The 25771-nt window shown below is 37.2% G+C and overlaps 2 protein-coding genes across 5 annotated transcripts in view; one reads left to right on the top strand and one right to left on the bottom strand.

Moving 5' to 3' along the window:
- The window catches only part of nav2b (neuron navigator 2b), a 58012-nt gene extending 41904 nt beyond the window's left edge, over nucleotides 1-16108 (top strand). For 2 of the 4 annotated variants that reach the window (XM_043228376.1, XM_043228373.1), the window contains 24 exons: nucleotides 196-567; nucleotides 766-831; nucleotides 1602-1762; nucleotides 2331-2486; nucleotides 3966-4018; nucleotides 4378-4401; nucleotides 4753-4827; nucleotides 7697-7780; nucleotides 7969-8089; nucleotides 8171-8337; nucleotides 9608-9780; nucleotides 10670-10750; nucleotides 11252-11405; nucleotides 11699-11846; nucleotides 11932-12029; nucleotides 12111-12206; nucleotides 12288-12456; nucleotides 12582-12817; nucleotides 12976-13130; nucleotides 13253-13324; nucleotides 13658-13854; nucleotides 13943-14061; nucleotides 14136-14336; nucleotides 14414-16108. In XM_043228376.1, coding sequence (XP_043084311.1) covers nucleotides 196-567; nucleotides 766-831; nucleotides 1602-1762; nucleotides 2331-2486; nucleotides 3966-4018; nucleotides 4378-4401; nucleotides 4753-4827; nucleotides 7697-7780; nucleotides 7969-8089; nucleotides 8171-8337; nucleotides 9608-9780; nucleotides 10670-10750; nucleotides 11252-11405; nucleotides 11699-11846; nucleotides 11932-12029; nucleotides 12111-12206; nucleotides 12288-12456; nucleotides 12582-12817; nucleotides 12976-13130; nucleotides 13253-13324; nucleotides 13658-13854; nucleotides 13943-14061; nucleotides 14136-14336; nucleotides 14414-14533 — 3298 coding nt within the window. In that variant the 3' untranslated portion in view covers nucleotides 14534-16108. The remainder of the gene's footprint in view (nucleotides 1-195; nucleotides 568-765; nucleotides 832-1601; nucleotides 1763-2330; nucleotides 2487-3965; nucleotides 4019-4377; nucleotides 4402-4752; nucleotides 4828-7696; nucleotides 7781-7968; nucleotides 8090-8170; nucleotides 8338-9607; nucleotides 9781-10669; nucleotides 10751-11251; nucleotides 11406-11698; nucleotides 11847-11931; nucleotides 12030-12110; nucleotides 12207-12287; nucleotides 12457-12581; nucleotides 12818-12975; nucleotides 13131-13252; nucleotides 13325-13657; nucleotides 13855-13942; nucleotides 14062-14135; nucleotides 14337-14413) is intronic. The other 2 variants (XM_043228374.1, XM_043228375.1) reach the window with 2 other exon arrangements.
- A 316-nt stretch (nucleotides 16109-16424) lies between these two features.
- dbx1b (developing brain homeobox 1b) lies at nucleotides 16425-19636 on the bottom strand. The gene is made up of 4 exons (XM_043228508.1): nucleotides 18984-19636; nucleotides 18704-18805; nucleotides 17201-17403; nucleotides 16425-17107 (listed from the first exon to the last, which is right to left on the bottom strand). The coding sequence occupies exons 1-4, from the start codon at nucleotides 19336-19338 to the stop codon at nucleotides 16805-16807; spliced, it is 963 nt and encodes a 320-aa protein (XP_043084443.1). The 5' UTR covers nucleotides 19339-19636; the 3' UTR covers nucleotides 16425-16804.
- Between the last annotated feature and the right edge of the window lie 6135 nt (nucleotides 19637-25771).

The raw sequence follows: 25771 nt of genomic DNA, 5'->3' as shown, positions 1-25771 counted from the left end.
TCATGAAAGTTTTTTTTTTTGACTGATTGAAAAAAACGTTTGATGAGAGTCATTTGTTTGTGATGGAGTAGAGTGGCATTCAGTCTACTATGATGCAACCAAAATTTTCAGTTATTGTCACAGAATTTATGTTTTTGTTGCAATTGTCAATTTTTTTATATTATTGTTGAATGTCTTTCTCCCCTTTGCATCCAGAATCTTTGGTAGCAAATCTTGCAACAAGCAAGCTCCGGTCACCACCGTGGAGAACATGAAAAACTCCACCATCATCTCCAATCCTCATGCCACGTCCATCCAGCACAATGGTTCTGTAAACACACCATCTGTCAGCAGCGGAGGCAGCGACGGCCCAGTTTATAGTGAGAGCCTGACACTGCCCTCTGGGGGTCATGGAGAGCAGACCCTTTCCTCCATGACCTCCAACCCAGGATCAGCTTTCTCCCCTTGGGGAGGCAGGGATGGATTGAACTCCAGTCACATTGCTAGTGACTCCAATGACGTTTCCTTGGGAAAGGGAGATTTATGTCTTAATCGGACCAACAGCGCCCGAACTGGCCTATCAGACAGGTGAGAAACTGATTGTTGAACTTCACGTCAACACATCTGATTCTTTCAGCTGTTTATGACTTGAAAGTATGGCTTATATCTCTGGTGATGATCTATCTTTCTTTTCACCTATTTCTCTTTAATCATTTCATTATCTCGTCTCCCTTTTCTGTCACTTTTATCTGCCTCCTTTTGTTTTGTCTGCGAACCCTTCTCTAGCCCTCACTCCTCCCCCTCTGCTAGCCCTAAATTTACCCGCAACACACTCCCACGGAAACAGGACAGGTAAAGCTATCTTTGTGGTCAAATGGTTAGTTTTGTCTTGCTTGTCTTGCTTGTGTGCATTATGGTCAGGGCTCCAAAAAACTACAAAAAATAACAGTAACAGTCATTTAAATGGAAAAATATAAACAGGAAAACTCAGTACTTAGTTTTGTTCCTCTCATGTTCTTTATGTTATTCCTTGAAATATATATTTTTTAACTGATTGTTTTTAATCAAAACATTCACAAAATTCAATTCTGAATTGAGTGAGTCATTTCTGAGTGTTCAGATGGCTCCCTCACTAAACAACCCATCTTTTTTTTTTTATTTATGTCAGATTTAAAACAGAGAAATGTTTCTTGTTCATAACAGATTTTGTGTAATGAGACATTCCTTTATTTATTTTATTTTTTATTTTATGTATTTTTATTTTATGAGCCAGTGACTCCCTACTCATTTTCTAGAGCTCTGATTATGTCAGTAGTATAGCAATATATTTCTAATATGTCAGTGCAGTTTGTTTTAACTGGGTTTTGATTGGTTTAGTACACAAGATGGTATTTACTTTGCATGTACCTGCTGACCTGGTTAAATATTGTAGTATGCAAATAATCATGAGAGCTTGGAGCTGTGGATTTGGGTTTTCTGTTACCCGCCGTAGATTGGATAGCTGTGCTTATCCTGGCATTGTGACATTTATCTTGGAGCTGTTTTCAAGAGAACATTCATGCGAATGTGAAAAACAACACTCTATTTCACAGACTTACATACACTTGTTTTAAAACCTGCAGGTATGGCCATGTGCCTCAGGTCAAAGGTCACGAAGAGGCCCGTGATTGGCTACGCTCACACTCAGCTGTTGGGCTCCCAGATTCAATTGGCTCTTCCCCCTACACCCCTGCCTCTGCACTCAGCTCGCCCTCCGGCACACGCTTCAACTTTAGCACACTTGGTAAACACAAGAAAACATTGTAGGGTTTACACTAAAATGCACAATATACTGTTACAAAATATTGTTCGGTGTGTGTTTATATATAATTATAATTTTCTCAACCGATACCGATAAATGTAATATACATTATGTAATCTTATCAGTTGATTGTTTAGTTAAAAAATTATATCCATGGATATCTCTTTTTCACACAATGCATCATAATGCTTAAAAAATGTTTTTTAGGTTTTATTTTTTGTCTTTTAGACAAAATAGTATACATTTTAACATCAGACATTTATTGGTTATCAGCAATAATGTGAAAATAATTACTGATATATCGGTATCACTCAAATGCTAAATATTATTTTAGACATTTGGATTATTACCCAATACTAAATTTAAAGTTGAAATTGTGTTTTAAGTTATAAGTTTTATTTTTAGAATTGTCAGTTTCAATAGCAATTTAAGTTTTTATGTTTTAACTAAAATATCCACTAGTCTATTATTGTGAATTTGAATGCACATTCATGTCATTAGGTTCATTCTTAGTGTTTTTTTAACCCTGATCCCTGTGTTGACAATCCAGGCACTGGAACTTTGCGCGGCACCAACGGTCAGGGCAATCATGACAACCTGTGTGACCCCTACAGCGACCCACGTCTGAGGAACTCCTCGATGAGCCTGGAGGAAAAGAGCCGCACTATGAGCACCTCCGGATCATTCCGTGAGGGCCTGGAGGAAGGTGAGAGATCAGATAGATCTAAATAAACGATCGTGAATTTGTGCAATATTTGTGTACTTTGGTGTTCGTGAGGAGACCAAATGTGATGGTATCATTTGAATGCTTTCTTTCTGTCTGCTGTCAGAATTTACAATCATAGCTTAATTCATAACGTCATGTTTTGGAAATAAGGAAATAGACCTGCATTGTTCCATTAGCTAATAACTAAATGATAGGTTGTCATTAATGTTAGTGTTTTCGACAACGTCAGGCTGTAACGTGCGTCCTTATTTGCGCCAAAGCATAAACAAACAAAGAGCGGCTTTGTTGGCCTGGCAGCCTTTACCCCACAGTTAATGTTGATTTGATGATTAACTCGCCTGCACTGGCTCAACACCACTTGTCCCAAGGCTCTTTTGCTTTTTGCATTCATGATTCATGTCTTTGTAAGGTAGTGATGGTGTTGATTTCGATGTGCCAGTGAACTTAAGCAGTTGTGTTCAGGCTTGTAAAAAGAACAACAGTTGCTGTTCGCAGTGATGCATGTCTTCAGCCTAATGCAGATTTTAAAAGGATATTTTTGCCCAGTCTGTTTGTTATTGGCTTAAAAAGGAAAAAAAGTTGGCTCGGAGAGGAATTGCCGTTAAATAAATTTGTATTTAGTGAAATTAATGTGCACTGCAGAGCTTTAAAAGCACTTTGGTGGCACCATGGTAAAACTGTGGTGTTTTGTTGTTATCATGGTGCTGAAATTAAAAGGCATTACTAATGTTACTAAAGATTTAAATAAATGCCGTTCTTTTGAATTTTTCATTCTTTAAAGTATCCCGAAAAAAAATATATCAAGGTTTTCCACAAAAATATTAAGCAGCCCAGCTGTTTTCAACATTGTTAAAAATCTAAAATGTTTATGAACACCAAATCAGCATTTAAATTATTTCTGCAAGTTTGTGACCATAAAGACTTGAGTAATGGCTGCAAAATTTTAGCTTTTGTTTAAATTGTCATTCTTGTCTAGGGCTAAAAATCCCCTTCAGCAATTTCTCTGGACCATGAAGAAACCATTTGTTCCTTGAGATTAGTCATATATAGACTGATCCCTTTACTTTAAGCACCACTTGACTGTTTTTTTTTTACATTTTGAAAATACAAGGAGAGGAACACAAAAACTCATAATTCTTTGCAAATATGTGATAAAGGTGATTTATAACCTTGTATCACAAGGGCAAGTTGAATACCCTTTCATACAGAAACAGTATATTTGCTTTGGCACATTTTTGTTTCCTTTTGTTTTTGGTTTGGCAATAACGCATCAAGAAAAAACATACTTGCATGTATAAATTATCAGAAAGATTTTTGATTAAACAATAGCCCACTTGAAGCACTTTATGGTGTTTCAATATGTGCTAGTTTATTTTGCTAGTTTTTCATGCTAGTTTTTCAGTGCTACTGGAATGCAACAAAGGGTTTATTTTAACTGTATTTTTCTTCTCTTCACAGTTCATGGCTCATCTTTGTCTCTAGTCTCCAGCACATCATCAGTTTACTCTACGGTAAATCAAAGATTTTGAATTGATGCTAAATGCTAAAGTTGATTTGTTGTTTTGTGATACTTTTGTTAGCTTTACAAACTTACAAGTCAGCCATAAAAACTTATGTAGAGGTTCACTGTTAAAGTCAATAGACTTTATAGTCATAAATGTAAGACTTAATGAGAAATCACAAGCAGTTAAGTTACAGATAAGAGAAATTAGCCCATGTTTAAACTGCATTTATCATGTGAAGGTAATAACACAAAATCTTCATGATGACTTAGTGACTTCTTTCTCTCAAGTGTCTTTCTTTACACAGAAGCTCAAAATTTTTTTTTATTCCAAACCATTAATCTTTTCTTCTTTATCCATTTTTCTAGCCCGAGGAAAAAGCTCAAACGGAGGTGAGAACAGCATCCCTTATTTCTTATAATGTAAATTATTGACTGTGTTGCGCATGGAAGCCTGCAGACTGTCCAAAACACTGTTTTTCTCAGCTGGTTTGTAATTTTAAACACACTTTGATGTAAACCTTTGAAAATGTCTGTGTTTGTCATGACGGTCTTCGTGGTAACTGTCCTTGATATCTACTCTTTAATCTTTGTGTTTTATGTCTGCAACCAAAGTTTCCCTTTCATGCTGATCAAGGGCTAGTCCCTCCTTAGCACATTATTATATGAGAAACCACAAACTGGTCTGACATTAGCATCAGAAGTCAGCTTGTGTTTGAATAACTGAATTTAATGTTTGTTTAGATCCGAAAGCTGCGGAGGGAACTGGATGCGTCGCAAGAGAAGGTCTCGGCGCTCACAACACAGCTCAGCGCCAATGTGAGTAAACTGGACGGCCGTTTTGGCACTACTAACCACAATATATGAACACAGAATCACTTCTTTTCTTGAACTTGCTTTCATTCGATTTCAAAAATCTGCACAAGCTCAAGCATCATTGAGATTAATTCTGTATTTGATAAAACGTGACACTGAGATGTAAAGATTCAACCAGGAGATAAGAAGTCACAATTACTAAAATAAAATGATAAAAATTATGATTATATATATATATATATATATATATACGCACACACAGTATATATATCACACAGTATAATATATTAGTGCTATGTCAAGCGATTAATTGCAAATATTTTATACAATATGAGTGTTGTATTGTGTATGATTATTATGTATATATAAATACAAACACATGCATGTATATATTTAAGAATAAATGTTGTTTATTTATTACATTTATTTCTATAAAATATAATAAAATAGATGTATAGCCTAAATGTATATACAGTAGTCAACATTTGAATTGGATCAAAAACTTTCACAGAAATTGTCCTAAAACCTAAAACCAAAAGGCGTTCTTGTCTTAGGACAACTGAGACGAACTTTTGATTCACTTCAATAGTTGACTACTGTACATGCATACAAATATTTTATAAATATATACTTTATGTATACTGTTTGTCATTTAAAAATGTGTGTGTATTATATTTTTTCAATTTAGTATAGACACAGTTATCTTTATTCATTTAAAAAGCCAGTCAAGAACATCTGCTACATTTTATCTATATAATATATATATATATATATATATATATATATATATATATATATATATATATATATATGCTCAATAGTGATTCAAAGATGTTGTTAGTAGTTATATAACTGGTTTGGATTTGTAACATGGTACGGTCTCAACGTTTCCGACTGCCTGCACTGTATTGAGTAAGATTGAGTGTGATTTTGTGTGTATATGTGTGCGGTGTACCTTTTAAGTGGAATTATTTGCTCAATAAAACAGATATGACAGCCTGCATTTGGCCGCCACAAACTAATGAATCGTCACATCCTAAAACCCCCATCCCTCCGTCAGATATCATACGGGTTTCACAAACAAAACTAGAGGTTTTTGCCCTTCTGGGAGTGTGTTAAAGTGTTTTACGCAAACACAGATGCACCAACTGCTCTTCCGCTTGGACGAAAACCCTTTGAGGAAGCTATATCGGGGGGTTATCTGATGTTTGAAACAGCACATGCCCAAACACAAACCTCTGACTCCCTCCGATGGAAGTCATCCAGATCTCCAGTCCCTTGATTATCGGCTCATGTTGCATATGATAGGCTTTTTGTGTTGCGTACGAGTGTGGTTGCTCAATTTTGGCGGCCACAGTTGAGCAGAATCTAAGGTACGCGCCGTCCTCAGTACGTAGGCAGTTCGTCACCCCAAAGATGCTGACTGGCAAGGCTAGCCCTGGTCGAGCAGTTACTTGGCATCCTCTGAATCATTACCCATCATTGAAGAGGGTCTGTGAGAAGACTAAACCAAAGCCTCTCAGGCATAGAAAGAACCGCAGCGGCAGCTCAAAGAAGCAGAGTAAATGGAGGAAGCGAGAATTCACTGAGGTGGGCTGAAGATGTCTGAACTTTAAGGCTGGTTGTTTAGCATGATGTTAACCTGAGGGAGTTTGTGATGCTAATTAGTTTGAGGATTGTGTGTGTGACTCTAGGTATTCATCTGTTGTTTATCATATCATGTATAAGGTTTTCACTGTATGATAATCGTCTCAGAAAATATCACTATATACGGTATTAAACAATCAAAACAGTTTGTTTTATTTAACAGATGTTTGAAAAAGCATGTGTTTGTTTAAATGTCATTAATCAAAAACAATCAAATGAATTTATTATTGATTATATATTAGTTTAGGTTATTAACAACTTATATGTATCGTTAATAATTCATAGCACTTAATAAATTCTGGTTTGACTGAATTTTGATGTATTCTGTACTTTTACGATATAATGCAAATATACTATCAAAAATGGTGGGAATAAAATGCATGCATAAAGCTTTAACAGTTGAATTAATGTTTTAATATGCAATCAAAGTGTATTTGACCGTGGTTTTCTCAAATAAGATGATTATAGGTTTAATTGTTCTCTTAGTGTTTGTGTTCACATCCACAGACAGCAGGTGCTGTTAAACACTATGAGCCCAAATTACATAAATATTTATATAATATGTGCGTGTGTGCTGTGTATATTTATTACGTGCATGCTGTAGAAATACAAACAAATGCATGTATCTATTCAAGAAAAATATTATATATATTTATATATCATATAAAAAATTTAAATATATTCATGTAAATATATGCAAAATATATGCTGTATGTGAGTGCATGTATTTATACATAATAAATATACACAGTACACACACATTATGTCAAATAAAATTTTATTTATTGCAATTAATAATTTGAAAGCATTAGTGTTATCATTTTGTCGTTTTATTTTTACTATTTGTATTTTGTATTTATTTACATCAAACATTTCTGTATTTATGCATCTGTTTTTTTGTTTTTGTTGACATTAGGTGAGGATGTCAGTATTCAAACCGGCTATTATGTTTTTACCCATTACTTTATCCTCTAAATGTCAGCTTAACATCCCGAGTTCAAGCCACAGCTTGTCTTTATCACAAAACTCAGTCTCACAGACATTTTTGGATCTATTACTGACAAGCTGCGACCCACATTTTTCCAGAAACGCGATCATACTTTAGTTGACTGCTCAACATCTGGTTTAATTCTGTTACTGCTCTGAGTCTTTGTCCATTTATGGCATTTTGCTTAATAAAATAAAACTGATTTACTTTGTAAATGAAATTGTGTTGTGTCCTTAGGCTCACCTTGTGGCGGCTTTTGAGCAGAGTTTAGGAAACATGACCATCCGGCTGCAGAGTCTGACAACGACGGCAGAACAGAAGGTGTATATGAGAAAGGCTATGTGTTTTATTACTTTTGTGACGATGAGAATCTCCTCGTAACGTTTTATAAACCAAAATACATCTCTTTGAGGAAAACCGCTTTATATAGAGAGTCTAAATAATGTCCCATTTGGTCTCTAAAAATGATTAAAACCAAATTTAATAGTGTTTAATGTCACTTTTTGCAGGACACGGAGCTGAATGACTTGAGGAAGACTATTGAGCTCCTTCAAAAGCAGAACTCGGCGACTCAAGCCACAATCAATGGAGTCATTAACACACCGGACCCGACACTGACGAACCGCAAGGGTGAGCTCTCGATAACTAAAAATAAACAGTGTCGCGTGCATTGCCCGCGCTTCATTCGATTTTTTTCTTTCCCTCCCTCAGTTTCTCTTGATTCTGTCAACGGGTCGCCTCAATCCCAGCGAGAGCTGCGTATCCACAGGCAGCCCTCATCGGACAGCGTCTCCAGCATGACCAGCGCCACCAGCCACTCCAGCATTGGCAGCAACCTGGAGCTGGATGCAAAGAACAAGAAGAAGAAGAAAAACTGGGTGAGTGTTCAAACCCATCCCTCCAGTGCTAAAATACCTTCTGTTCCCCCAAAACAAGGTTCTCTCCGAGATCGAACAGACTAGTTAGAGTCAGATCTGTGCTAGACTGGATTATTTATTCGTTTTAACAATTTTAATGCTGCATTTGCTTTTTTTGTGTGGATTTTTCATGTCATCAGCCTACATGTGGTGGAGGAAAGGTGAATACTTGTGTCTTAGTAGTACCTTAGTGGATTAAACTGTGGGTGATATTCTTGGCTTTATGAGTTTGTTTCAAATGGTTAATTGCGATTAATCACATCTAATATAAAAGTTTTTATTTACATATTATATGTGTGTGTACTTTGTATATTTATAATGTATATATAAAAACATTATTTACATGTATATATTTATAGCAATATGATTTTTGATACATAAATACATTTCACGTAACATTTTTGTGAATATTCATATATACAACATAAAATTACATACACATATATTATGTACACAAAAACTTTTATTTTAGGTGGAAGTAACCATGATTAATCATTGCCCAGCACTAATAAACACACATACTTTTTTATATTTACATGTATATAATAATAGTCATATAATTTATATTATATATTTAATATATGAGCAACACATTTTTCTTAAATATATACATGCATGTGTATGTATTTACACATTTGTGATGAATATACACACAGCGCACACACAAATATTATTATTTTGGATGCAATTAATCGTGATTAATCATTTGACAGCACTATTTGTTTTGAGTGTAGGGTAAATGTCAGTTATCAATAGCATAAATGTATTTATTTATTTTGTCCTTCAGGCTGTATCGTCTGGTGGAGGAAAATTACCCGATAACTACGTATGCAAAGCTAACCTTGTTGTCGTTCTGTAGTTTTAGAGCTAGAACCAGTGTTTTTCATAACTAGATTTATCAAATTTATGTCGTGCAGGTCATCTCCCTTCCTTCAGAATCCGTGATCCAAAACATATTTTGCAGTTTTGTTATAAAATCCCCCAACTGAGCGAGTGGTGATTTAGATACATGGTGCTGAATTGTTTTTTGTCTGACTTTCCCTGTGCTTTCACGTTATGGTAAAGGTGTATGAGGTAAGGTGGGATGAACGACTCTTTCGTAATATATTTTTTATATTTCTAGAGTGTTTTAAAGGGATAGTTTGTCAAGATAAACTTTAAAAAAGTATACTAACTACTTACAGATGTGTGTGGAAGGTTTCGTGGTAACAGGTTTGTTTTTTCCCCACAGCTGAGGAGCTCCTTTAAACAAGCATTTGGGAAGAAAAAGTCTCCTAAATCGGCGTCCTCTCACTCGGACATTGAAGAGATGACGGACTCTTCTCTGCCATCTTCACCCAAACTCCCGTATAACTGCTCGACGGCCTCTTCGCCCATGATACGCAACTCCCACTCAAACTCCCTGTAAGATCCTCAAATCATCAATAATACCAGTACAATTTTATTATCATTATTATATGTCTATTTATTTTCATTAATATTTTATTGTAAATTATCATTGCATAATTATACCAACATTATACAATAATAATTATACCAAAATATTATTATGCATGTATTTGTATAATAATAAAATGTATTAATTCATAACTTATTTTAATAAATTATTATGATAATATCTGTACATATATTTTTTGTTTATAATTGTGTATTATTGTTATTATTATTATTAATGTATCTATTAAACTTCTCACATCAACAACAACAATAATACAAATAAAATTTATTATTATTGTATATTTATTTATTTTTACGTAATCACTACTGTAAATTAATGTTTTATATAATTTCTAAATTATAATTTATTACTATTAATTATTTATAAACAAGTGTTGTTGTTGTTATAAATGTATAAATGTATTATTTAAGTATCTAAGTTATTTTGTCTTATTTTAATAATAATAGTAATAATAATAATAATAATAATAATACCATTATTATTATTATTATTAATAATGCATTACTATTTCTTATTTTTCTATAATAATAGCCTGATTCCTTTTGGCTTTGATTTGGGTTAAACAAGTGGGTTTTTTTTAAATATTTGATTTTCTGGAAACTCCTTAAGGCACATTTTGGATGGAAGAAAGATTTATAACAGACAAGCACCATTTACAGCATGATTTAGTCTAGAACTAGTGTTTTTGGAAAATACCACCCATTTTGTAAACTAAAAAGTTAAACACACCCAAATTTTATGTTGCTACAGAGTAACTCTCAATTTCATAAATGTCCAATGCAACGTGGAACACACGTAGAGTTTCTCTCACGGTTGATATGTGTATGTTCATAGTCCTCAACTGTCCTCGCTGCCTGCACACGGGCCTGTCTGGGGCTGTAGCAGCAAATCCATGAGGTCTGCCTCACTGGCACGGTAAAGGGAAAGGCACAAACAATACCAATATTTCTCAATCTCTGATGATCAGTTGCCTGAATAAAATGCCAAGAACAGATGTTCAACCAATGACTCCTACATTAATGTTTCTGAACAATTAACAGCTTTAAAACACTATATGCCCTGATTCATAAATAATTAGGTATTGTTGTTATTTCTGATTCATGCACTACTTTCACAGTTCATTGATGGAAACTGTTAATCAATATTTAATGGTTTGTGATTTTTTTCAAATTACAAAACAACGAACTTACAAATCTTACAAACAAACACCACAATCATTTATTTTATTGGTTTGAATAAAATATTTTGTATCGTTTGTTTTGTGTTTGTGTTTAATTTTTTTGCTTATTTTTTGTGTTTTGTTTTACCGTTTTCTTATTCGTTCGCATTTGTTTTCTTTTTGTTTTGTTCAGCTGATGTGTTTTAAATGAACCTTTATTGTTTTCTTTAATGTTTGCTATTATGTGTTTGCCACAGGATTTCAGAGTGTACGGACAGCGAGGCGGAAACAGTCATGCAGTTGCGGAGTGATCTGCGTGATAAAGAAATGAAACTCACAGACATCAGACTGGAGGCTCTCAGCTCCGCCCACCAACTGGACCAACTACGAGAATCCATGAACCGCATGCAAGTGAGCATCTGCTTTAACAAGACAATATGTTTGAAAAGATAGTTCATGATCTTACATGGACTATTTTAGTCCTCACTACCGCTCTGGGCCTTGAAAGTTTCAGTTGCGTTGCTGTCTATGCAAGTCAGAAAGCTCTTGGATTTCATCAAAAATATCTTAATTTGTGTTCTGGAAATGAAACTCATATGGGTTTGGAATGACTTCGTTAATACATGCTTATACATTCAATATGTTATATGTGGATGCCATTTTTTTAACTTTATTCTGTCATAAAATCCGTTTTATCCTATCAGATTGAGATTGAGAGGCTGAAAGTGGAGAATGACAGATTAAAGTTGGAGAGCCGAGGCAGTGGTAGCAGAGCTCCTTCTCAGATGTCCATCTCCCCTTCTTCTGTGGGCCTTTCTTCTCAACTCAGCCTCACAGAATCCACCAGCTTAGGTAGAAAAAAACTCTTAACTTATAAAATATATATATATATTTTTTGTGGCATTGTAAATTATTAAAATTCTTTGTTGAATTATAGATATGTTGCTAGAAGACAGTGGAGATGGAAGTTCCTGGAAAGAGGGACAGCATGTGAAGGTTGTGGTCAGTCTGGAGAATGATCCAGAGTGGAAAGAGGTACAACTCGAGGTTTTTCAGCTAAAATAACTCACTGATCTCATCAGTGTCACTTCAAACACTTTGTGCTGCTTTTGGCAGGAGTGCAGACCTTCTCAGTTCTTGCTGGGCTGCATTGGCGTCAGTGGAAAAACCAAATGGGATGTCCTCGATGGTGTAGTCAGAAGACTCTTTAAGGTACAGATACTCTTTTACGTAGAGTTTAGAGACCTTAAGAGACTTTAAGCCAAAACCTTATGTTTCTGTCGCTTCCAACAGGAATATATTATCTACGTGGATCCTGTCACACAGCTGGGTCTGAACACTGACAGTGTGATGGAGTACAGCATCGCAGACATCCATCGCTCCAGCGATGCAGATACGCCAGAACTTCTGCCGTGCGGTTATCTTGTGGGAGAAAGCGACACCATCTCTGTCAAGCTGAAAGGTATTGCTATTGCTCTTTCAGACGTAACTAGTCTCGAAAACATGACAGCACACCATTGAAATACATGGACGACTCAGGTCTCTGACAGTTTCCTCACGACAGAAGCCTTGTCTCATTGTCTGCAGACCTGTCTGTCAATAGCGAGGACAGTTTGGCGTTCGAGACGCTCATTCCGAAGCCAGTTTTGCAGCGATACATCTCTCAGCTGGAGGAGCACAGACGAATCATCTTTTCTGGGCCTTCTGGGACAGGGAAGAGCTTTCTAGCCAGCAGACTGGCCGAGTACATGGTCCTAAAAGAGGGAAAACAGCTGGAACATCAAGCAATCGCCACTTTCAATGTTGATAACAAAACTACTAAGGTCAGTTAATATGACTGAATGAAGAATACAAAACTTAATGACAATTTTATATCCTTTTTTAGGATTTTTATTCTTAATTTTCTTTGTAGACGGTGATAAATTGTAGGTGGCTGATTTGTTCTTTTTCTGGTAATAATGCACAGTGTGTTTTTTTACAGGAGCTGAAGCAGTACTTGTCCAACCTGACAGATCAGTGTAAAACCAGTGGACGTGCTGCTGACATACCTGTGGTGCTTATACTAGATAACCTTCACCATGTCACCTCACTAGCTGAGATTTTCAACGGCCTGCTTAACTGCAAGAACCACCAGTGGTGAGCAACACAACAGACTGTGGCTAGAATTCGAACTGTGAAAATTCAGATTTTTTTGTTTACATTTTCATCTTCCGCGGTAGATTCCATTATGTATGTTTCATTATTTTATTTTCTCACAGTCCTTACATCATTGGAACCATGAATCAAACCTCATCACCCACTCCAAATCTACAGCTTCATCATAATTTCAGGTATCATCTCATTCAGATTTTAATGTGCTAGTATTCTATAATATTTATAACGATATTAATAATTATATTTTACTAATTTAATTAATGTATATAATGTATGTATATAATGTGTATATATATATATATATATATATATATATATATATATATATATATATATATATAAAATTGGATTATTGTATGTATTATATATGTATTATAGCATATATGGCAATAGCTAATTGCTATACCTCAGCTCTCCACAAGAGGTCCTGCAAGAACTTTTATTTTGCTCAAGCTTATAATAGCCCATGTAGAGTTGAATCCAGTCTTGTTCTTGGTCTCTTATTTCAGATGGGTTTTATGTGCCAATCATATGGAGCCACTGAAAGGTTTTCTGGGTCGGTACCTGCGAAGGAAGCTTCTGGAGACCGAGATCAGCAGTCGCGTGAGGAACGGCGAGCTAGTTAAGATTATTGAGTGGATCCCATGCGTTTGGCATCATCTCAACCGCTTCCTGGAAACACATAGTTCTTCTGATGTCACAATTGGTGAGTATGGAAACAGCCATTCACAATTAGATTTTTTCATCTTTTTTTCAGGCTTAATATATTGATGTGAAACATTTGTCCTCCACAGGGCCTCGACTCTTTTTGTCCTGCCCAATGGATGTTGAAGGCTCAAGAGTGTGGTTCACGGATCTGTGGAACTACTCCATCATCCCCTACATGCTGGAGGCTGTTAGAGAAGGGCTGCAGGTAAGGCGCCGCCCGTCGTTACAGCAATGAGACGCTAAAGCAAACCGACGACTAATTGTCTGTTTGTTGCGCAGATGTACGGACGCAAGGCAGCATGGGAAGACCCGGCAAAGTGGGTGATGGAGAGCTTCCCTTGGGTGGCAAGTCCACAGCAACACGAGTGGCATTCCCTGCTGCGCCTTCGGCCGGAGGACGTAGGCTTCGACGGGTACAATATATCTCAGGAGGGCAGTCCAGGCAAGCAGCCCGCTCAGGGAAAATCTGAAGACCCACTGGTGAGTGTATAACCTGCATCTACGCAGTTGTTATTTATGAAGAGTTACCATGTGATATCCTGTTCCTATTACCACAGATGAATATGTTACTGAGGCTGAAGGAGACGGCTCACTGCGCAGGGACAGAGAGCTACGACAGCGATTCTACCAGCAACAGTCACCAAGATGACACGCTGGACTCTTCTGAGACTTTTTAATAATCAGATTCGTCTTGTACGTGAATCTACAAAGGTGCTGGTAACCTGTAAAAACAGGGTGCTGGAAACCCTGAAAAATCATTATTGTTCAGTAAGTCACATCACAGCCAAGACAAAACATGTTCAAAATGTTTAATCGCCATTTCCTGAAATGGACACTAGATGGGGGTGTAGATGTGTTCTGAAAGCAGATCCTAGTTGAGATGTAGCAACTCCAACCAAGACCGTTGCCAACTCATGTTTATTATCAGTCCTGTATTAAACTTCCTAAATAGTATCTAATGTTGGGTGACTTTTATGAACAACTTTGGTGCTGAACTTTATAATAACGCCTTACGATACTTGATGAGACAGGCTAGCTTATAAAGATCTGTAGCTTTATACAAATGCAAGTAATGCAAGGACATTATAGCCTTCCAGTGGTGCACTATCTGTGGGACCTAACAGAGATATATAGTAAAATACGAACTGTGTCGTGGTTGCTTTTTCCAACAAAAAAAGTGTTTTGGTAACACTTGCATAACATAAAACGCAGTTTGGGAAAGTATTGATAATATTAAAGCTAATTTTGTGCCAGGAGCATAGTTTGTGCCTCTTTATCTATTACAATATTCTCTATGCAATATTGTTAGAATATTTAACTTCATCACAACAGAATCTGTGGTAAAAAATTGTAGTCAATAGCAGAAAATGTTTTACCAAACAATCTCAATGAATAAACCACTGAATACCACTGCGGACAATATATAGTGGCATTATTACAATACTTTTTATATCAAGAAGACTTGAAACCAAAACTGACTACACTTTTATAGATTCTTATAATTCTACCGGGACAGCTGCAGAAAATGACTCTGCTTTGTTCAGTGTAAGAGGATGTTTATCTAAAAACACTTGTTGAGGGGAGGAATAATGGGATGAAATTATTTGAATAATTATGGTCTGAAGATCTTTGAGCAGTCATTCATTTAAAATGATTTGGCTGTGTGACGAGCTTTAGTCTGAATATTGGGGGTTAGTGTGTCTCGCTAATGTGGCAAGTGTTTAAATGTTTAAGTCCAAATAGATTACTGAGAGATGTCTTATTTTAAAGATTGCATTTTGTTTAACTAGAATGAGTCATTTTCAAAGGTTCCTTTTAAAATAATTTCCTAGAACATGTTTTAATGGAAGACCTTATACAGTATTTCTTGACTCAATTTTTTTCTGTTAGATCTCACCAAATAATTTGCTGTACTTTAAGTATGGCCAAGATTTTTTTCTTTAACACGTGAAAACTTTGTGTGGAAAACAATGAAATAAGTTCATAATTTAAAAAAAATAATAAAAAAAAGGCAAATGGTGTATACTTTCCCCTAAATTGCTGATCATTTTAAAAAACAAGACTGAATTTTGATTGAGTTTGTGTATATTTTTAGTTGTAATATATTGTAAATATTTGCCTCTTGTTTTTATTGTGTAATCTTTCAAAGGAATTGTTTTATGTAAAGTTGTTCATGTTTAATTGTATGTTTTAATGTCAATTTAGTGATTGCATGTGACTTTCGGAATAAATGTGGTTATTTTCCTCTCCAACTATTGACTTTTTGTCAGTTATTCAGTGGCAAATTGTCAGAAAAAGTAGTTAATTGTGGAAGAGGTGAGCAAGTAGTGACACTTTTTCACTGATCTTATTGGCAGGTCTGATAATAATTATATAATAGTAATAATATTCTAATATTATTTTAAAAATCTGATCCATTTTTAATTTTTTAACTTAAGTAGTTTGTCAAAATAAATGCAAATATTGCTTTTGGGTAAAGAATATTGCTTTTGGCCCAAAATCATATACATCCAAATATGCTTATGTGTTCATTTCAAGGCAGAAAATGTTGGTATTTTACTTTGGATTTTTAATTTGTAAAAATATTTTTTCACATGTATATACATTTTTTACAAAATGTTTACAAAAACAAAAACAAACAAAACAAACAAACATCAGTATACAAAATAATATAAGATTTTAAGTTAGAAATATGTCATCTACGTATTTAAGATTATAGACAAAGTATCCCAAATCATTATGAAAGATTATAATAATCTTGGTATAAAAATTCCATACAAAATATTCATACAAAACGCTGCCAAAAATGCAGCGGTTACGACGTTCTCTCTTTAACTGAAAGGTTTCCTATACAGTTCACACAACTACCGTGTCAAACAAGACCACTTTTTTCAAAGTTTCCCTCCAGTTTTGTGCATAAGCATGAATTTGTTCGATCTGCTTAATGATTACGACACGGTTATTTCCTCGTCCTCTGATTCTGAGAAGTCTGAGTGCCTGCTGGAGATGGACGGCGAAGTGAAATGTAAATCTACGTTGAGCTCGTGATCCCCGCGCGGCTCAAAGAAAGGCGCGCGCGGGCTTTCACTCAGGACCGCTTCCGTTTCAAACTTTTTTCCGACGTCGCTCAGGTCAGGATTGGGGTTCATTTTCGTCGGTAACGTTTGTTCCCTGCAACCTCCTGACGACAGAAGCTCCCTTTCTTTGGAATTGCGCCATTTCATTCTTCGGTTTTGGAACCAAATTTTAACCTGGCGGGAAAGAGTTCGCGAGACGTGAGCGCACCGGTTTACCTCAGACACCCGCAAAGCTACGACACACATCTGAGGGCAGCGTTAGCTTACCTGGGAGTCTTTGAGGCCGAGTTTCGTCGCCAGTTTCTTCCTGTCTGGTTTGCTGATGTACTTCTGTTTCTGAAACATCTTCTCCAGCGCTTTTCGCTGCACGTCGGAGAACACGGCCCGTCGAAGCATCCCTCTCCTCGGCTTCCCTCGAGCCGTGAGGGGCCACGCGAAAGTTCCGGGGATGGGCACGGCTGAAGACGACGCTGTGAGAAACAACCGAACAAACTCTTTCAAAATCGGCGTTTCTCTGAAAATGAGCCGATGCGAGTCTTTTCTAAGAACAGGAAGCGGTCTTTGGGCTTGGAACGAAAGTTGGGCTTTAATGTTTTTTTAAAAACCAAACCGTTTGAGTGATACGGAACGAGGAAGCTAATTAGCACATTGCTTGGTTCCCAAAAGCATTGGTATGGTAACAAGGGCGAGCAGTCATTCAGAGCGCTCCAGTGAAAGATAGAGGTGCTAATGAAGCGTGGACGGTAATTGTGTAGTAATGAACTGACTGAAAAAGGCTTAGGACAGGCCACTAAAGCCATATATTACGGCCACAAAAGAGATTTACACTTAAAAACTAAACACAACGGCATGCCAGGGACATTTTGAGAATACTGATGGCGGGGGACTATGTTTGCCCCCAAATATTTTCATTAAATGGACACGAAAAGCCATTCATGCTGCTCAAGTTGTTTTGTTGACGTATTCACACCGCGGTGAAAAGAATCAGTCTATTATCGTCGGTCTGAATGAGTGCACGATCCACAAGGCTATTTGTAGCCCGCATTCATTGGATTGATGGACATGAAGCTTAACTCAAAAATAGACCCACTTTTATTGCTAAGTATACTTAGCTTTAACCAATATACAAATACAGTTTTCGCAGTCGTTGCGTTGCTTGGAGCGACTTTGAAGAAACTTTCATAATCCATTCAGGTTGCTACTACACAGCGGCCTAATTAAGACTACTACACCATGTTAAGCAATTTTCATGCTGCTACATGAGACCGAAACTTTTGCTTGGACGTCCCGTGAAGACTCCCCACACTCTATGTGGTCTTGTGAGAATATTGAAACACTGAATAGAAGCTAATAGGGGAATTAGTCCATGACTGGTAAATGCCTATCAGCAGCATGCTTAAGTCAACGACGGGTCTGTGTGTGGCTGCCCGGAGGGAGCTGACCAATTGGTCATGGTGCTGAAAGCATTGTTGCCAATCAGTAACTAAGTACACTGGCTCGGTGGGAAAAGGCAGCGATGAAGAGACGCCAACAGTTTGCTTGTGAGAGCGGACCCGCCTTAAATTGGGACCATGACAATTCCGGCTAATTTGTGGATTAGGGGAAGCGGTGCAAAATGTCAGCAGTCACTGCGTTTGCTAAATAGGGCATCAAATTAGCGAGACTGATTCCACAATGTCCTACAAATTCCAGCATTGGAAGCAGATTCTGAAGGCCCATCAGTTTGACCGAATTAAGAAATGACACGGCGATTTTTTTTAAGGAACCCACCTGGGAAATACGATGCTCTGATGAATGGGTGGAATGAGCCGTCAAAACATGGGAATGGAAATGTTTTCGCATTCATCCCTTGCACTGAAGGTGGTGGTGAAGCTATGACACAAAATAAAGCGAAATTTAATTAAATGAAATGTACATGTTGAACGTGACATAAATGCGTCGCCAAGTTCCTAACAAGCGTATTTTAAAGAAATCATTCAAGACGGTTACTCTTTTTCATGCTTTATCAACACTACGAAGTTGCTGGTTTACAAACACAAGAGAAACTTACCGTTTCGCGTCGTTGACGCGAGAATCGCATTCACTCCAAACTTCAAGTAATTCGGGTCGTTTGAAATTGATGTTTGCGGAGAGCTTGATCTTTTTGGCAAAGATGTAGACATGGCGACGCGGACCGCGGAGCTGTTCAGAGCTGTGGCTCCTGCGGCCGGAGGAGATGCACTCGGAGACGGGATGCTCCTGTGCATGAAGGTGGCAGGTCTGCTGATCCGCAACAGGTCCTCCACCAGAAAGCTCGAGTGCGCGGTGAACGCCGACTGTAAAGTGGGAGGCAAAGAAAGAGCCGCCGAGGGCCGCAGGAAGTTCGGATACATAGCAGGTGGCGCAATAACACTTGGCAACATCATTGCACCGTTTTTCGTAGAAAATGACAGCGAGGAATTCACGTGCTGTTACTCTCTCGCTGCGGAGGCTTGCGTAGATTAGAGTCCGAGAGGGCAGAATGAAGGAGCTCTTGCCCGTCCCTCTCTTTTCCAGGGGTTTTATAGGGGACCGCTGGAGAAGCCTTTTCATGGGTGACAGCTCTAACAATGAAGTTCAACCAAATTCTCCACGTGAGTTCCGTTTACTCTAGAGGCGGCGCGTCCTGATTGGACAGAAGAAATTCGGATTGGATTAGACACCACAAGCAAACCGCAGACAACGTCCTTTTACGAAAAAAAACCCAACACTGTCTATAGTTAATCATCACCGTAGTCATGCCGTTATGTTTAGCCAACACGCTCTGTTTTGCCTACGAAACGCAAAACAGGCATTACGCCTTGAAACATAATAAATTCAAGCAAAAAAAAAAACAGGCTTTAAAAAAACAATATAATTAACAGGTAGGTGGGGTGGTTTATAATACTTTTAACTGCAAGCTTAGAAATAAAATAGTGCTCGGTTACAACCTGTGAAATTAACCTTTCATCTCAATTATCATTTATAAAAAAAATCTGAAATCTCAGTAGCATTGACAGGGTTGCAAATGAAGACATTTACTGTGTGGTCTATTAACGGCGTTTGCAAAACAAGCAAATAAAAATGTTAACGCAGGATAGCTACGATGTAAAACGATTTTGTTCGAAGTTGTAAATTAAGCAAAAAACATTAGACTACTGTATACAAGAAAATACTACCAAATAAAGAACAATCTGTATTGTTGTCAGCCTCTCTGTTATGCTGTTAGATAAATAAATGGATAGAATTATCCGGAATAACAATTCTAGACAACATTTCTTTCCTCCATGCTTGACTGAATTAGGCTTCACAGGTTGCATAGAGTAAAAAAAAAAAAAAAAGGAATTGTGTGAGGAGCTGGGTCAGAGTACATGCTGCGCCACACGTGGATAAGGTTTAATGTGCTATGGCAAAGCACAAGCTTTCAAGTTTCGCTGCTAAACAGCAGGGGTAAAATGGCCAACGCCTACTGATAAAATATATTATAAAACGAGAAAAGGTGCGAACAAAAGGATTTCTCCTCGGAGGCTTTTATTGGGACAGACGCTCTCTTCTGTCAGATGCACCAAAAGAGGTGAATCCCTAAGCCTGTGGGCTAAGACCTGTGACTAATGGCGTTTGACCGCTGCTCTGTCAGGATTTGTCCCACTATCCATTCATTTTCTCGCAACTACCTTCACATTTATCTCCGCGGAGTCAACTCGTGCGCTTTGATTTGGACAGGAAAAAAGACGAGGGGAAGACATAGTCCGCGTGAGCCCTGAGAGATGACACGGCGAGTAAATCTCCGTGAAATTATGCGCCAGGCGTTGCTCTATTGCACAAATGGATTGTGATACTGGTCTTTTAGACAATATTTCAAAACTTTTTTTTTTTAAACGGGATCAGCTCGACAGCCGTCTTAGTCCATCTTAAGAAGTCTTAGCAACCATCTTAGCAAAGAAGAGAAATCTTTGTTGGAGGCATCGCGCAAGTAATTACGGCCCAGCATCCCTGGCTTTTTAACGTAACCTGATTTTAAAATAGCGAGATTGATTAATAGACTGATAATAAAACTTTATTGAATATCTTTATTGAATCACATCAGTTGGCAATTCCTTCACTGAGCACAACATTTTTTTCTTGACAGCTTTTGCTGCAGCTTAAACAAATATTAAAATCAATCAACACGCCAACAACAAACTCATACGTGATTAGCGTGTAATTATTCCATTTTCTTTTCTTTTTTTTTTTACCAAATAATACAACCGTTAGATTTGCATCAGTTGTTTTTAGCACCGCCCGGGGCAGTCGTATTAAGACACCTCATCACCTTCAGAAAGCCCGAGAGGACTTCTGCACGTTCAAAGCACTTTATTCTTTCTCTTGCACTTGAAAATCCCTCTATTGTACCTATCAAGCAGATGGTTTGCAGGAAATATAGCTTAGCCTCGGTGACCGAAACTAATTTCTGCTTGCTTTCCAAGCCATGGCACGATTGTTTTCTCTTTACCAAATAGAGGGAGTGCAGCTGGTCGGGTGCTGAATTAAACCCATTAAAGACACATTTCTAAGATATTATATCCACATAAATGTGCCTTCCCTCCTCCGGACACACATTAACGCCCGCGCTTTTGCATTACAGGTTGCACTGAGGTCATTCTCCTTGGTGAGCTCAACGGCATACATCGATATTGATTCGGCTTCGTTTTATTATCTCTATAAGCGACTTACGTGAAATGGCAATAAAGACCTAGTCATTTTAACAGAAAACGAAAACCTTGGCAGTAAAAATTGGTAGTTTTATAATATTATTGTTAAAAAGAACTCATTAAAATGTATAGAGGAAGGTAAAATGATAATAATTCAAATATGTTAGTAGGATGTATTAATATTTTAATTAAATCGCATAGAAAATTATTAAGTCGCTAAAATCTCATAATGCGTATATATTCACTTTTTTCTTTTTCTTTTTCAGGTTTTAGATAATTGAATTAATATACTGAAGTAACGTTTTAACACTGCATTTGAGTCTGGTTTTAACACCTTAAGCCGCCCTTCGTGCAAACCCCTTTTAGACAGACCCAGCATCTGTTTCTGTAGATCCGAGGACGGCAGAACACTGAGGAGATTAACCAAGACCCAAAATAAATTAAAAAAAGCATTGACAAGCATTAAATTGATATTAAACATAATCTGCATTAAACATAACGCCAGGGCAAACGTAAGTCTGCAGAACAAAGCGTTTTGATTTGCGTCAGACAAACACCTGTTCCGTCTCTGCAGCCTCACAAATCACCAAACGGAGAAACAAGGTTGTCATTTGCCTTCGAAACTGGCTCTGGTTAAACGTTTATAGTTAAATATGTGCGCGAATGAAAACGAGGCTGTTTTGAGGCGCGCGTTCGGTTTAGCTATACGCTACTTTTAATCGTCGAGGTTGACAAACGCTAAAAAAAAAGTCTTTGAAAAATCAGAAACAACTGAGGTGACAAAAAAAAAAACACTCTTGAAAACAGTAGTGAAAATTAGACTTGATAGCTATAAGCTAGTTTAGAAGAGAGTGGCAAACTGGCGAAATGCGTGCTTTACCTTATGGCGTCGTTTTCATTCGCCAAAGTAAAAATGGCGACTAGTCCGACAAATGTAAACAAGAAAAATATTATAAACGGACAAAACAGGTTCCTAATACTAAAAGTGAGAAAAAAGCGTCACTTCAAACTTTTGTAGGTTTGTGTTTGTCTTTTTATACGCCACAACTAATCTTTTTATTAATCTTTATATGCTCAATACTTGATGTGTAGGCCTCTTTTACTTAAAGACTTACATCATCATAGCAGTCATTAATTGCTTTGATAGAAACACAGTGGTGATTAAAATCATGTGTGAGCATTTCAGTTTTTGCTGATTTTCTTAGCTAATTAGGATTCAAAATGAAAATCAATTTCCCATGGATAATATATTTCTCATCATCCCCTGTTCCTTTAAAGATAAGACTTCATTTAAATACATTACAATACGATTCCCATCAATAGCTAATTCACCGTACGCGTTTAAAAGAAAACAACAAGCAAGGGAAAAAAAAATCTCACAGAATCTGTTCATTAGATTTAAATTGGTCATGGGAGCTCAGGCCACATCAACTTGCAAAATGTATTTCATTCTTATTTTTAATCTCATAAAGTTTCACAGTTACGGCAAATCTCTTCAGGCTCCTCAGCACCTGTCAGGTTGTTTTGAAATAAAGCTTGTAAATGGCTCTAGTTAAATTGTGTTTCTGGGGAAGCCCAAGCGTTGCTACGCAGCCCGAAAAAAGGAACAATCCTCGTGGTTGTCAAGACCACTTTAAATTAAGGGCTTGTTGCTAACAAGCAATCACTGCTGCAAATGAAATGACCCTTGGTCATGCTAACCTGTGCCATTTTTCATGCCGACGCTCATAATAGAAAAAGCCACTCAATGAGATTAAAATGGGACACAAACAAAAAAAAAAAAAAAAAAATTCAGTGCTCGGAGGGAGGACTCCCTATTTAAAGCTAAATGCTTGTATGGGACTGTAGGGTGGTGTTGAGAGTATGAGCCCATCAGCACAATCTTTAGCTTTGTTTTAGACCTGAACTCAGAGAGCAGGGGAGAGAACCTTGTCGAAAGGCTCCTATTGAGTACGCCTGATAAGTTGAACATGGGGCAAAGCAGACGTAGCTGAGGCGCTTGTGTACTGAGGAGGAGCCGGGGTTGTTCGCTGGCCACTTGAATGGGGGACGCCAGCGCCCGTTGGCTGGCTGGTATTGATGTGGTTTAGCCGAGTAATCGGATTGAAAGTGAGCCACGGTATTTGTGTCAGTTCACATTTCGTCAAATGCATAATATGCATGGCCTTGGCGTGGGGATTCTGTATTGAGACTTTGGATTGCAATTCAGCGTTATGAAAAGGCAAAGCCTCATTTAATTCAAATATAACTCTCACTCGACCATTTACAGATTGCTATATTTGCATAACAGCAAAGAACTTTTGCCTTTTCAAGGTCTGGCTGTGTGTGTGTGTGTGAGTGTGTGCGTGAGTGTGTGTGTGCGTGGGTCCTATTCCTGCGCTTCTCCCTGCTCAGGCCTTAAAAGGGGAAAATGTACGCGAATGTGCGAAATAAACGTGTACATTGTGAAGGAGCGGGTTTTCTCACAGGGATAAGCAAACAGGGGTAGAGGTGAGTAGACGTTAGACGCTGACATTTAGCTTTTTCCCACTGCTGGAGCAATATGTCGAGTCGGACAACAAAGCTAAAGTGCTACGGTGGTGTAATTCGCCTTAAATGACGTGCACTCTCACACGGTGCGGGATCTGAATGGGATTTTGTCGTGGACTCTGTTACGTTTCGGGGTTTTTAATCTCTCTTTTGTTGAACACTCATTTGAACTGTAATTATGTATTCTTTGGATTATAATTTACTTTCTAAAACGCAAAATTGCGATAAAAAGATGGACAAAAAAAAGCTCTCTATTGCCAAAGGAGTACTATAGTTCAACAAAGACCACAAACTTTTCAAAAAACATTTTCTTGAAAAAACTCGAAAACCAATGTTTATAAAATATATCTATAAATATAATAAATGTAACATTATTATAGTAACACTTATAATATCCAAAAAGGCACACAGCTAGATAAAGCTTTGAGATTTTTTTTTCTAAAATAAATAAATAAATAAATAACTGTAACTATAATCCATTACAGTTACTGAGAAAAAAAATGTGTAATTAAATTATAGTTAATGTTAATGATTACAAATGGGGTTACACAATATTTTCTGCAAAAAGCTAGGATATGTTGAATAATATGAATTAATAATGTTTTTGATGTGCACAATGTGCTGTCATTTAAAAAGAAGTTTAGTAAATTTATGCTATTTAATTAGCTCTCTTGTTTGAATTTGCAGAGTACTGTTTTAAAGTGGTTTAATGGTTTTCAAAAATGTATTCATTGTTTTAGCAATACATTTTGGATATGGTAACTTATAATGTGCAACCTATTACTTTCCAAAGTAACCTTCCCAACACTGCATACAGCCAATTCAATAATTCTATACATACAAAAATTCAGATGTTTCATTTTATGTAGTACCTACACGTATCACCAAAAGAAAAAGACACCCTATACAAAGTGGCTGACCAATGACTAATGTGAATAAAAACTGATATTTCAACATTTAATCGAAAATAAAACATCTCATAGGAGATGCATTTTTATTATGTTATCACGTTTTTATTGTTCTATTGTGTTAGTTAGCTGTAACTAACTTAGTTAGCTTATTTTTAACCTAGTCAAAATAACCCAACTGCAATTTGAATGAGAGGAATTGGAATGCACAATGAAAAAAAAAAGATTTCTGAGCATTTTTAAAAACAGAGTTATCTGTTTTTGCAAATGAACTCTTCATATAGAACAAAGCAAGGAGGCATTTGTGGTACCGGATCAAAACACCTTATAAACCAACCGAACTAGACACCACTTTGGCTGGTGTGAGAATGATTTCCCATCCTCATTCCTGCAAAAGGCCAGACCTTTGAACATGTCTCCATTTTCTAAGACATGGCATAATCCATGTCCTAGGCTTTCATGTGTTCACCACCCTCAACTTCCAAAAAACAGACGCGACAGTACCGCTTCTCCCGGCGGAGAGTGAAGGGTGGGAGAGGTGGTGTTAATATCAGCTTGTCGGACCTGAGATTAATCCTAATCTCCTCTCTGTGTGCTGCAGGCCGTGGGGTTGAAAGGCATGGGGAAGTACCAGTGGGGGTGCTCTGGCCCGGGATCTCCTGCCCAGAGAGGATAATGCCAGCGGCGGAGCCTGCTGGTCCCGTGGAATCCAG

The sequence above is a fragment of the Puntigrus tetrazona genome, chromosome 25, assembly GCF_018831695.1.
Source record: "Puntigrus tetrazona isolate hp1 chromosome 25, ASM1883169v1, whole genome shotgun sequence".
NCBI lineage: Eukaryota > Metazoa > Chordata > Actinopteri > Cypriniformes > Cyprinidae > Puntigrus > Puntigrus tetrazona.
This window is presented reverse-complemented; position numbering and strand designations above follow the sequence as displayed.

Excerpts from the sequence above, each read along its gene's own strand:
- dbx1b (XM_043228508.1), bottom strand. The coding sequence starts at position 19,338 with ATGATGTTGCCAAGTGTTATTGCGCCACCTGCTATGTATCCGAACTTC. Across the intron at positions 18,806-18,983 it reads CGCGTCAACGACGCGAAACG|CTTCACCACCACCTTCAGTG; the intron begins GTAAGTTTCTCT and ends TTTGTGTCATAG. Across the intron at positions 17,108-17,200 it reads TCGGCCTCAAAGACTCCCAG|GTTAAAATTTGGTTCCAAAA; the intron begins GTAAGCTAACGC and ends CTTTCCCGCCAG.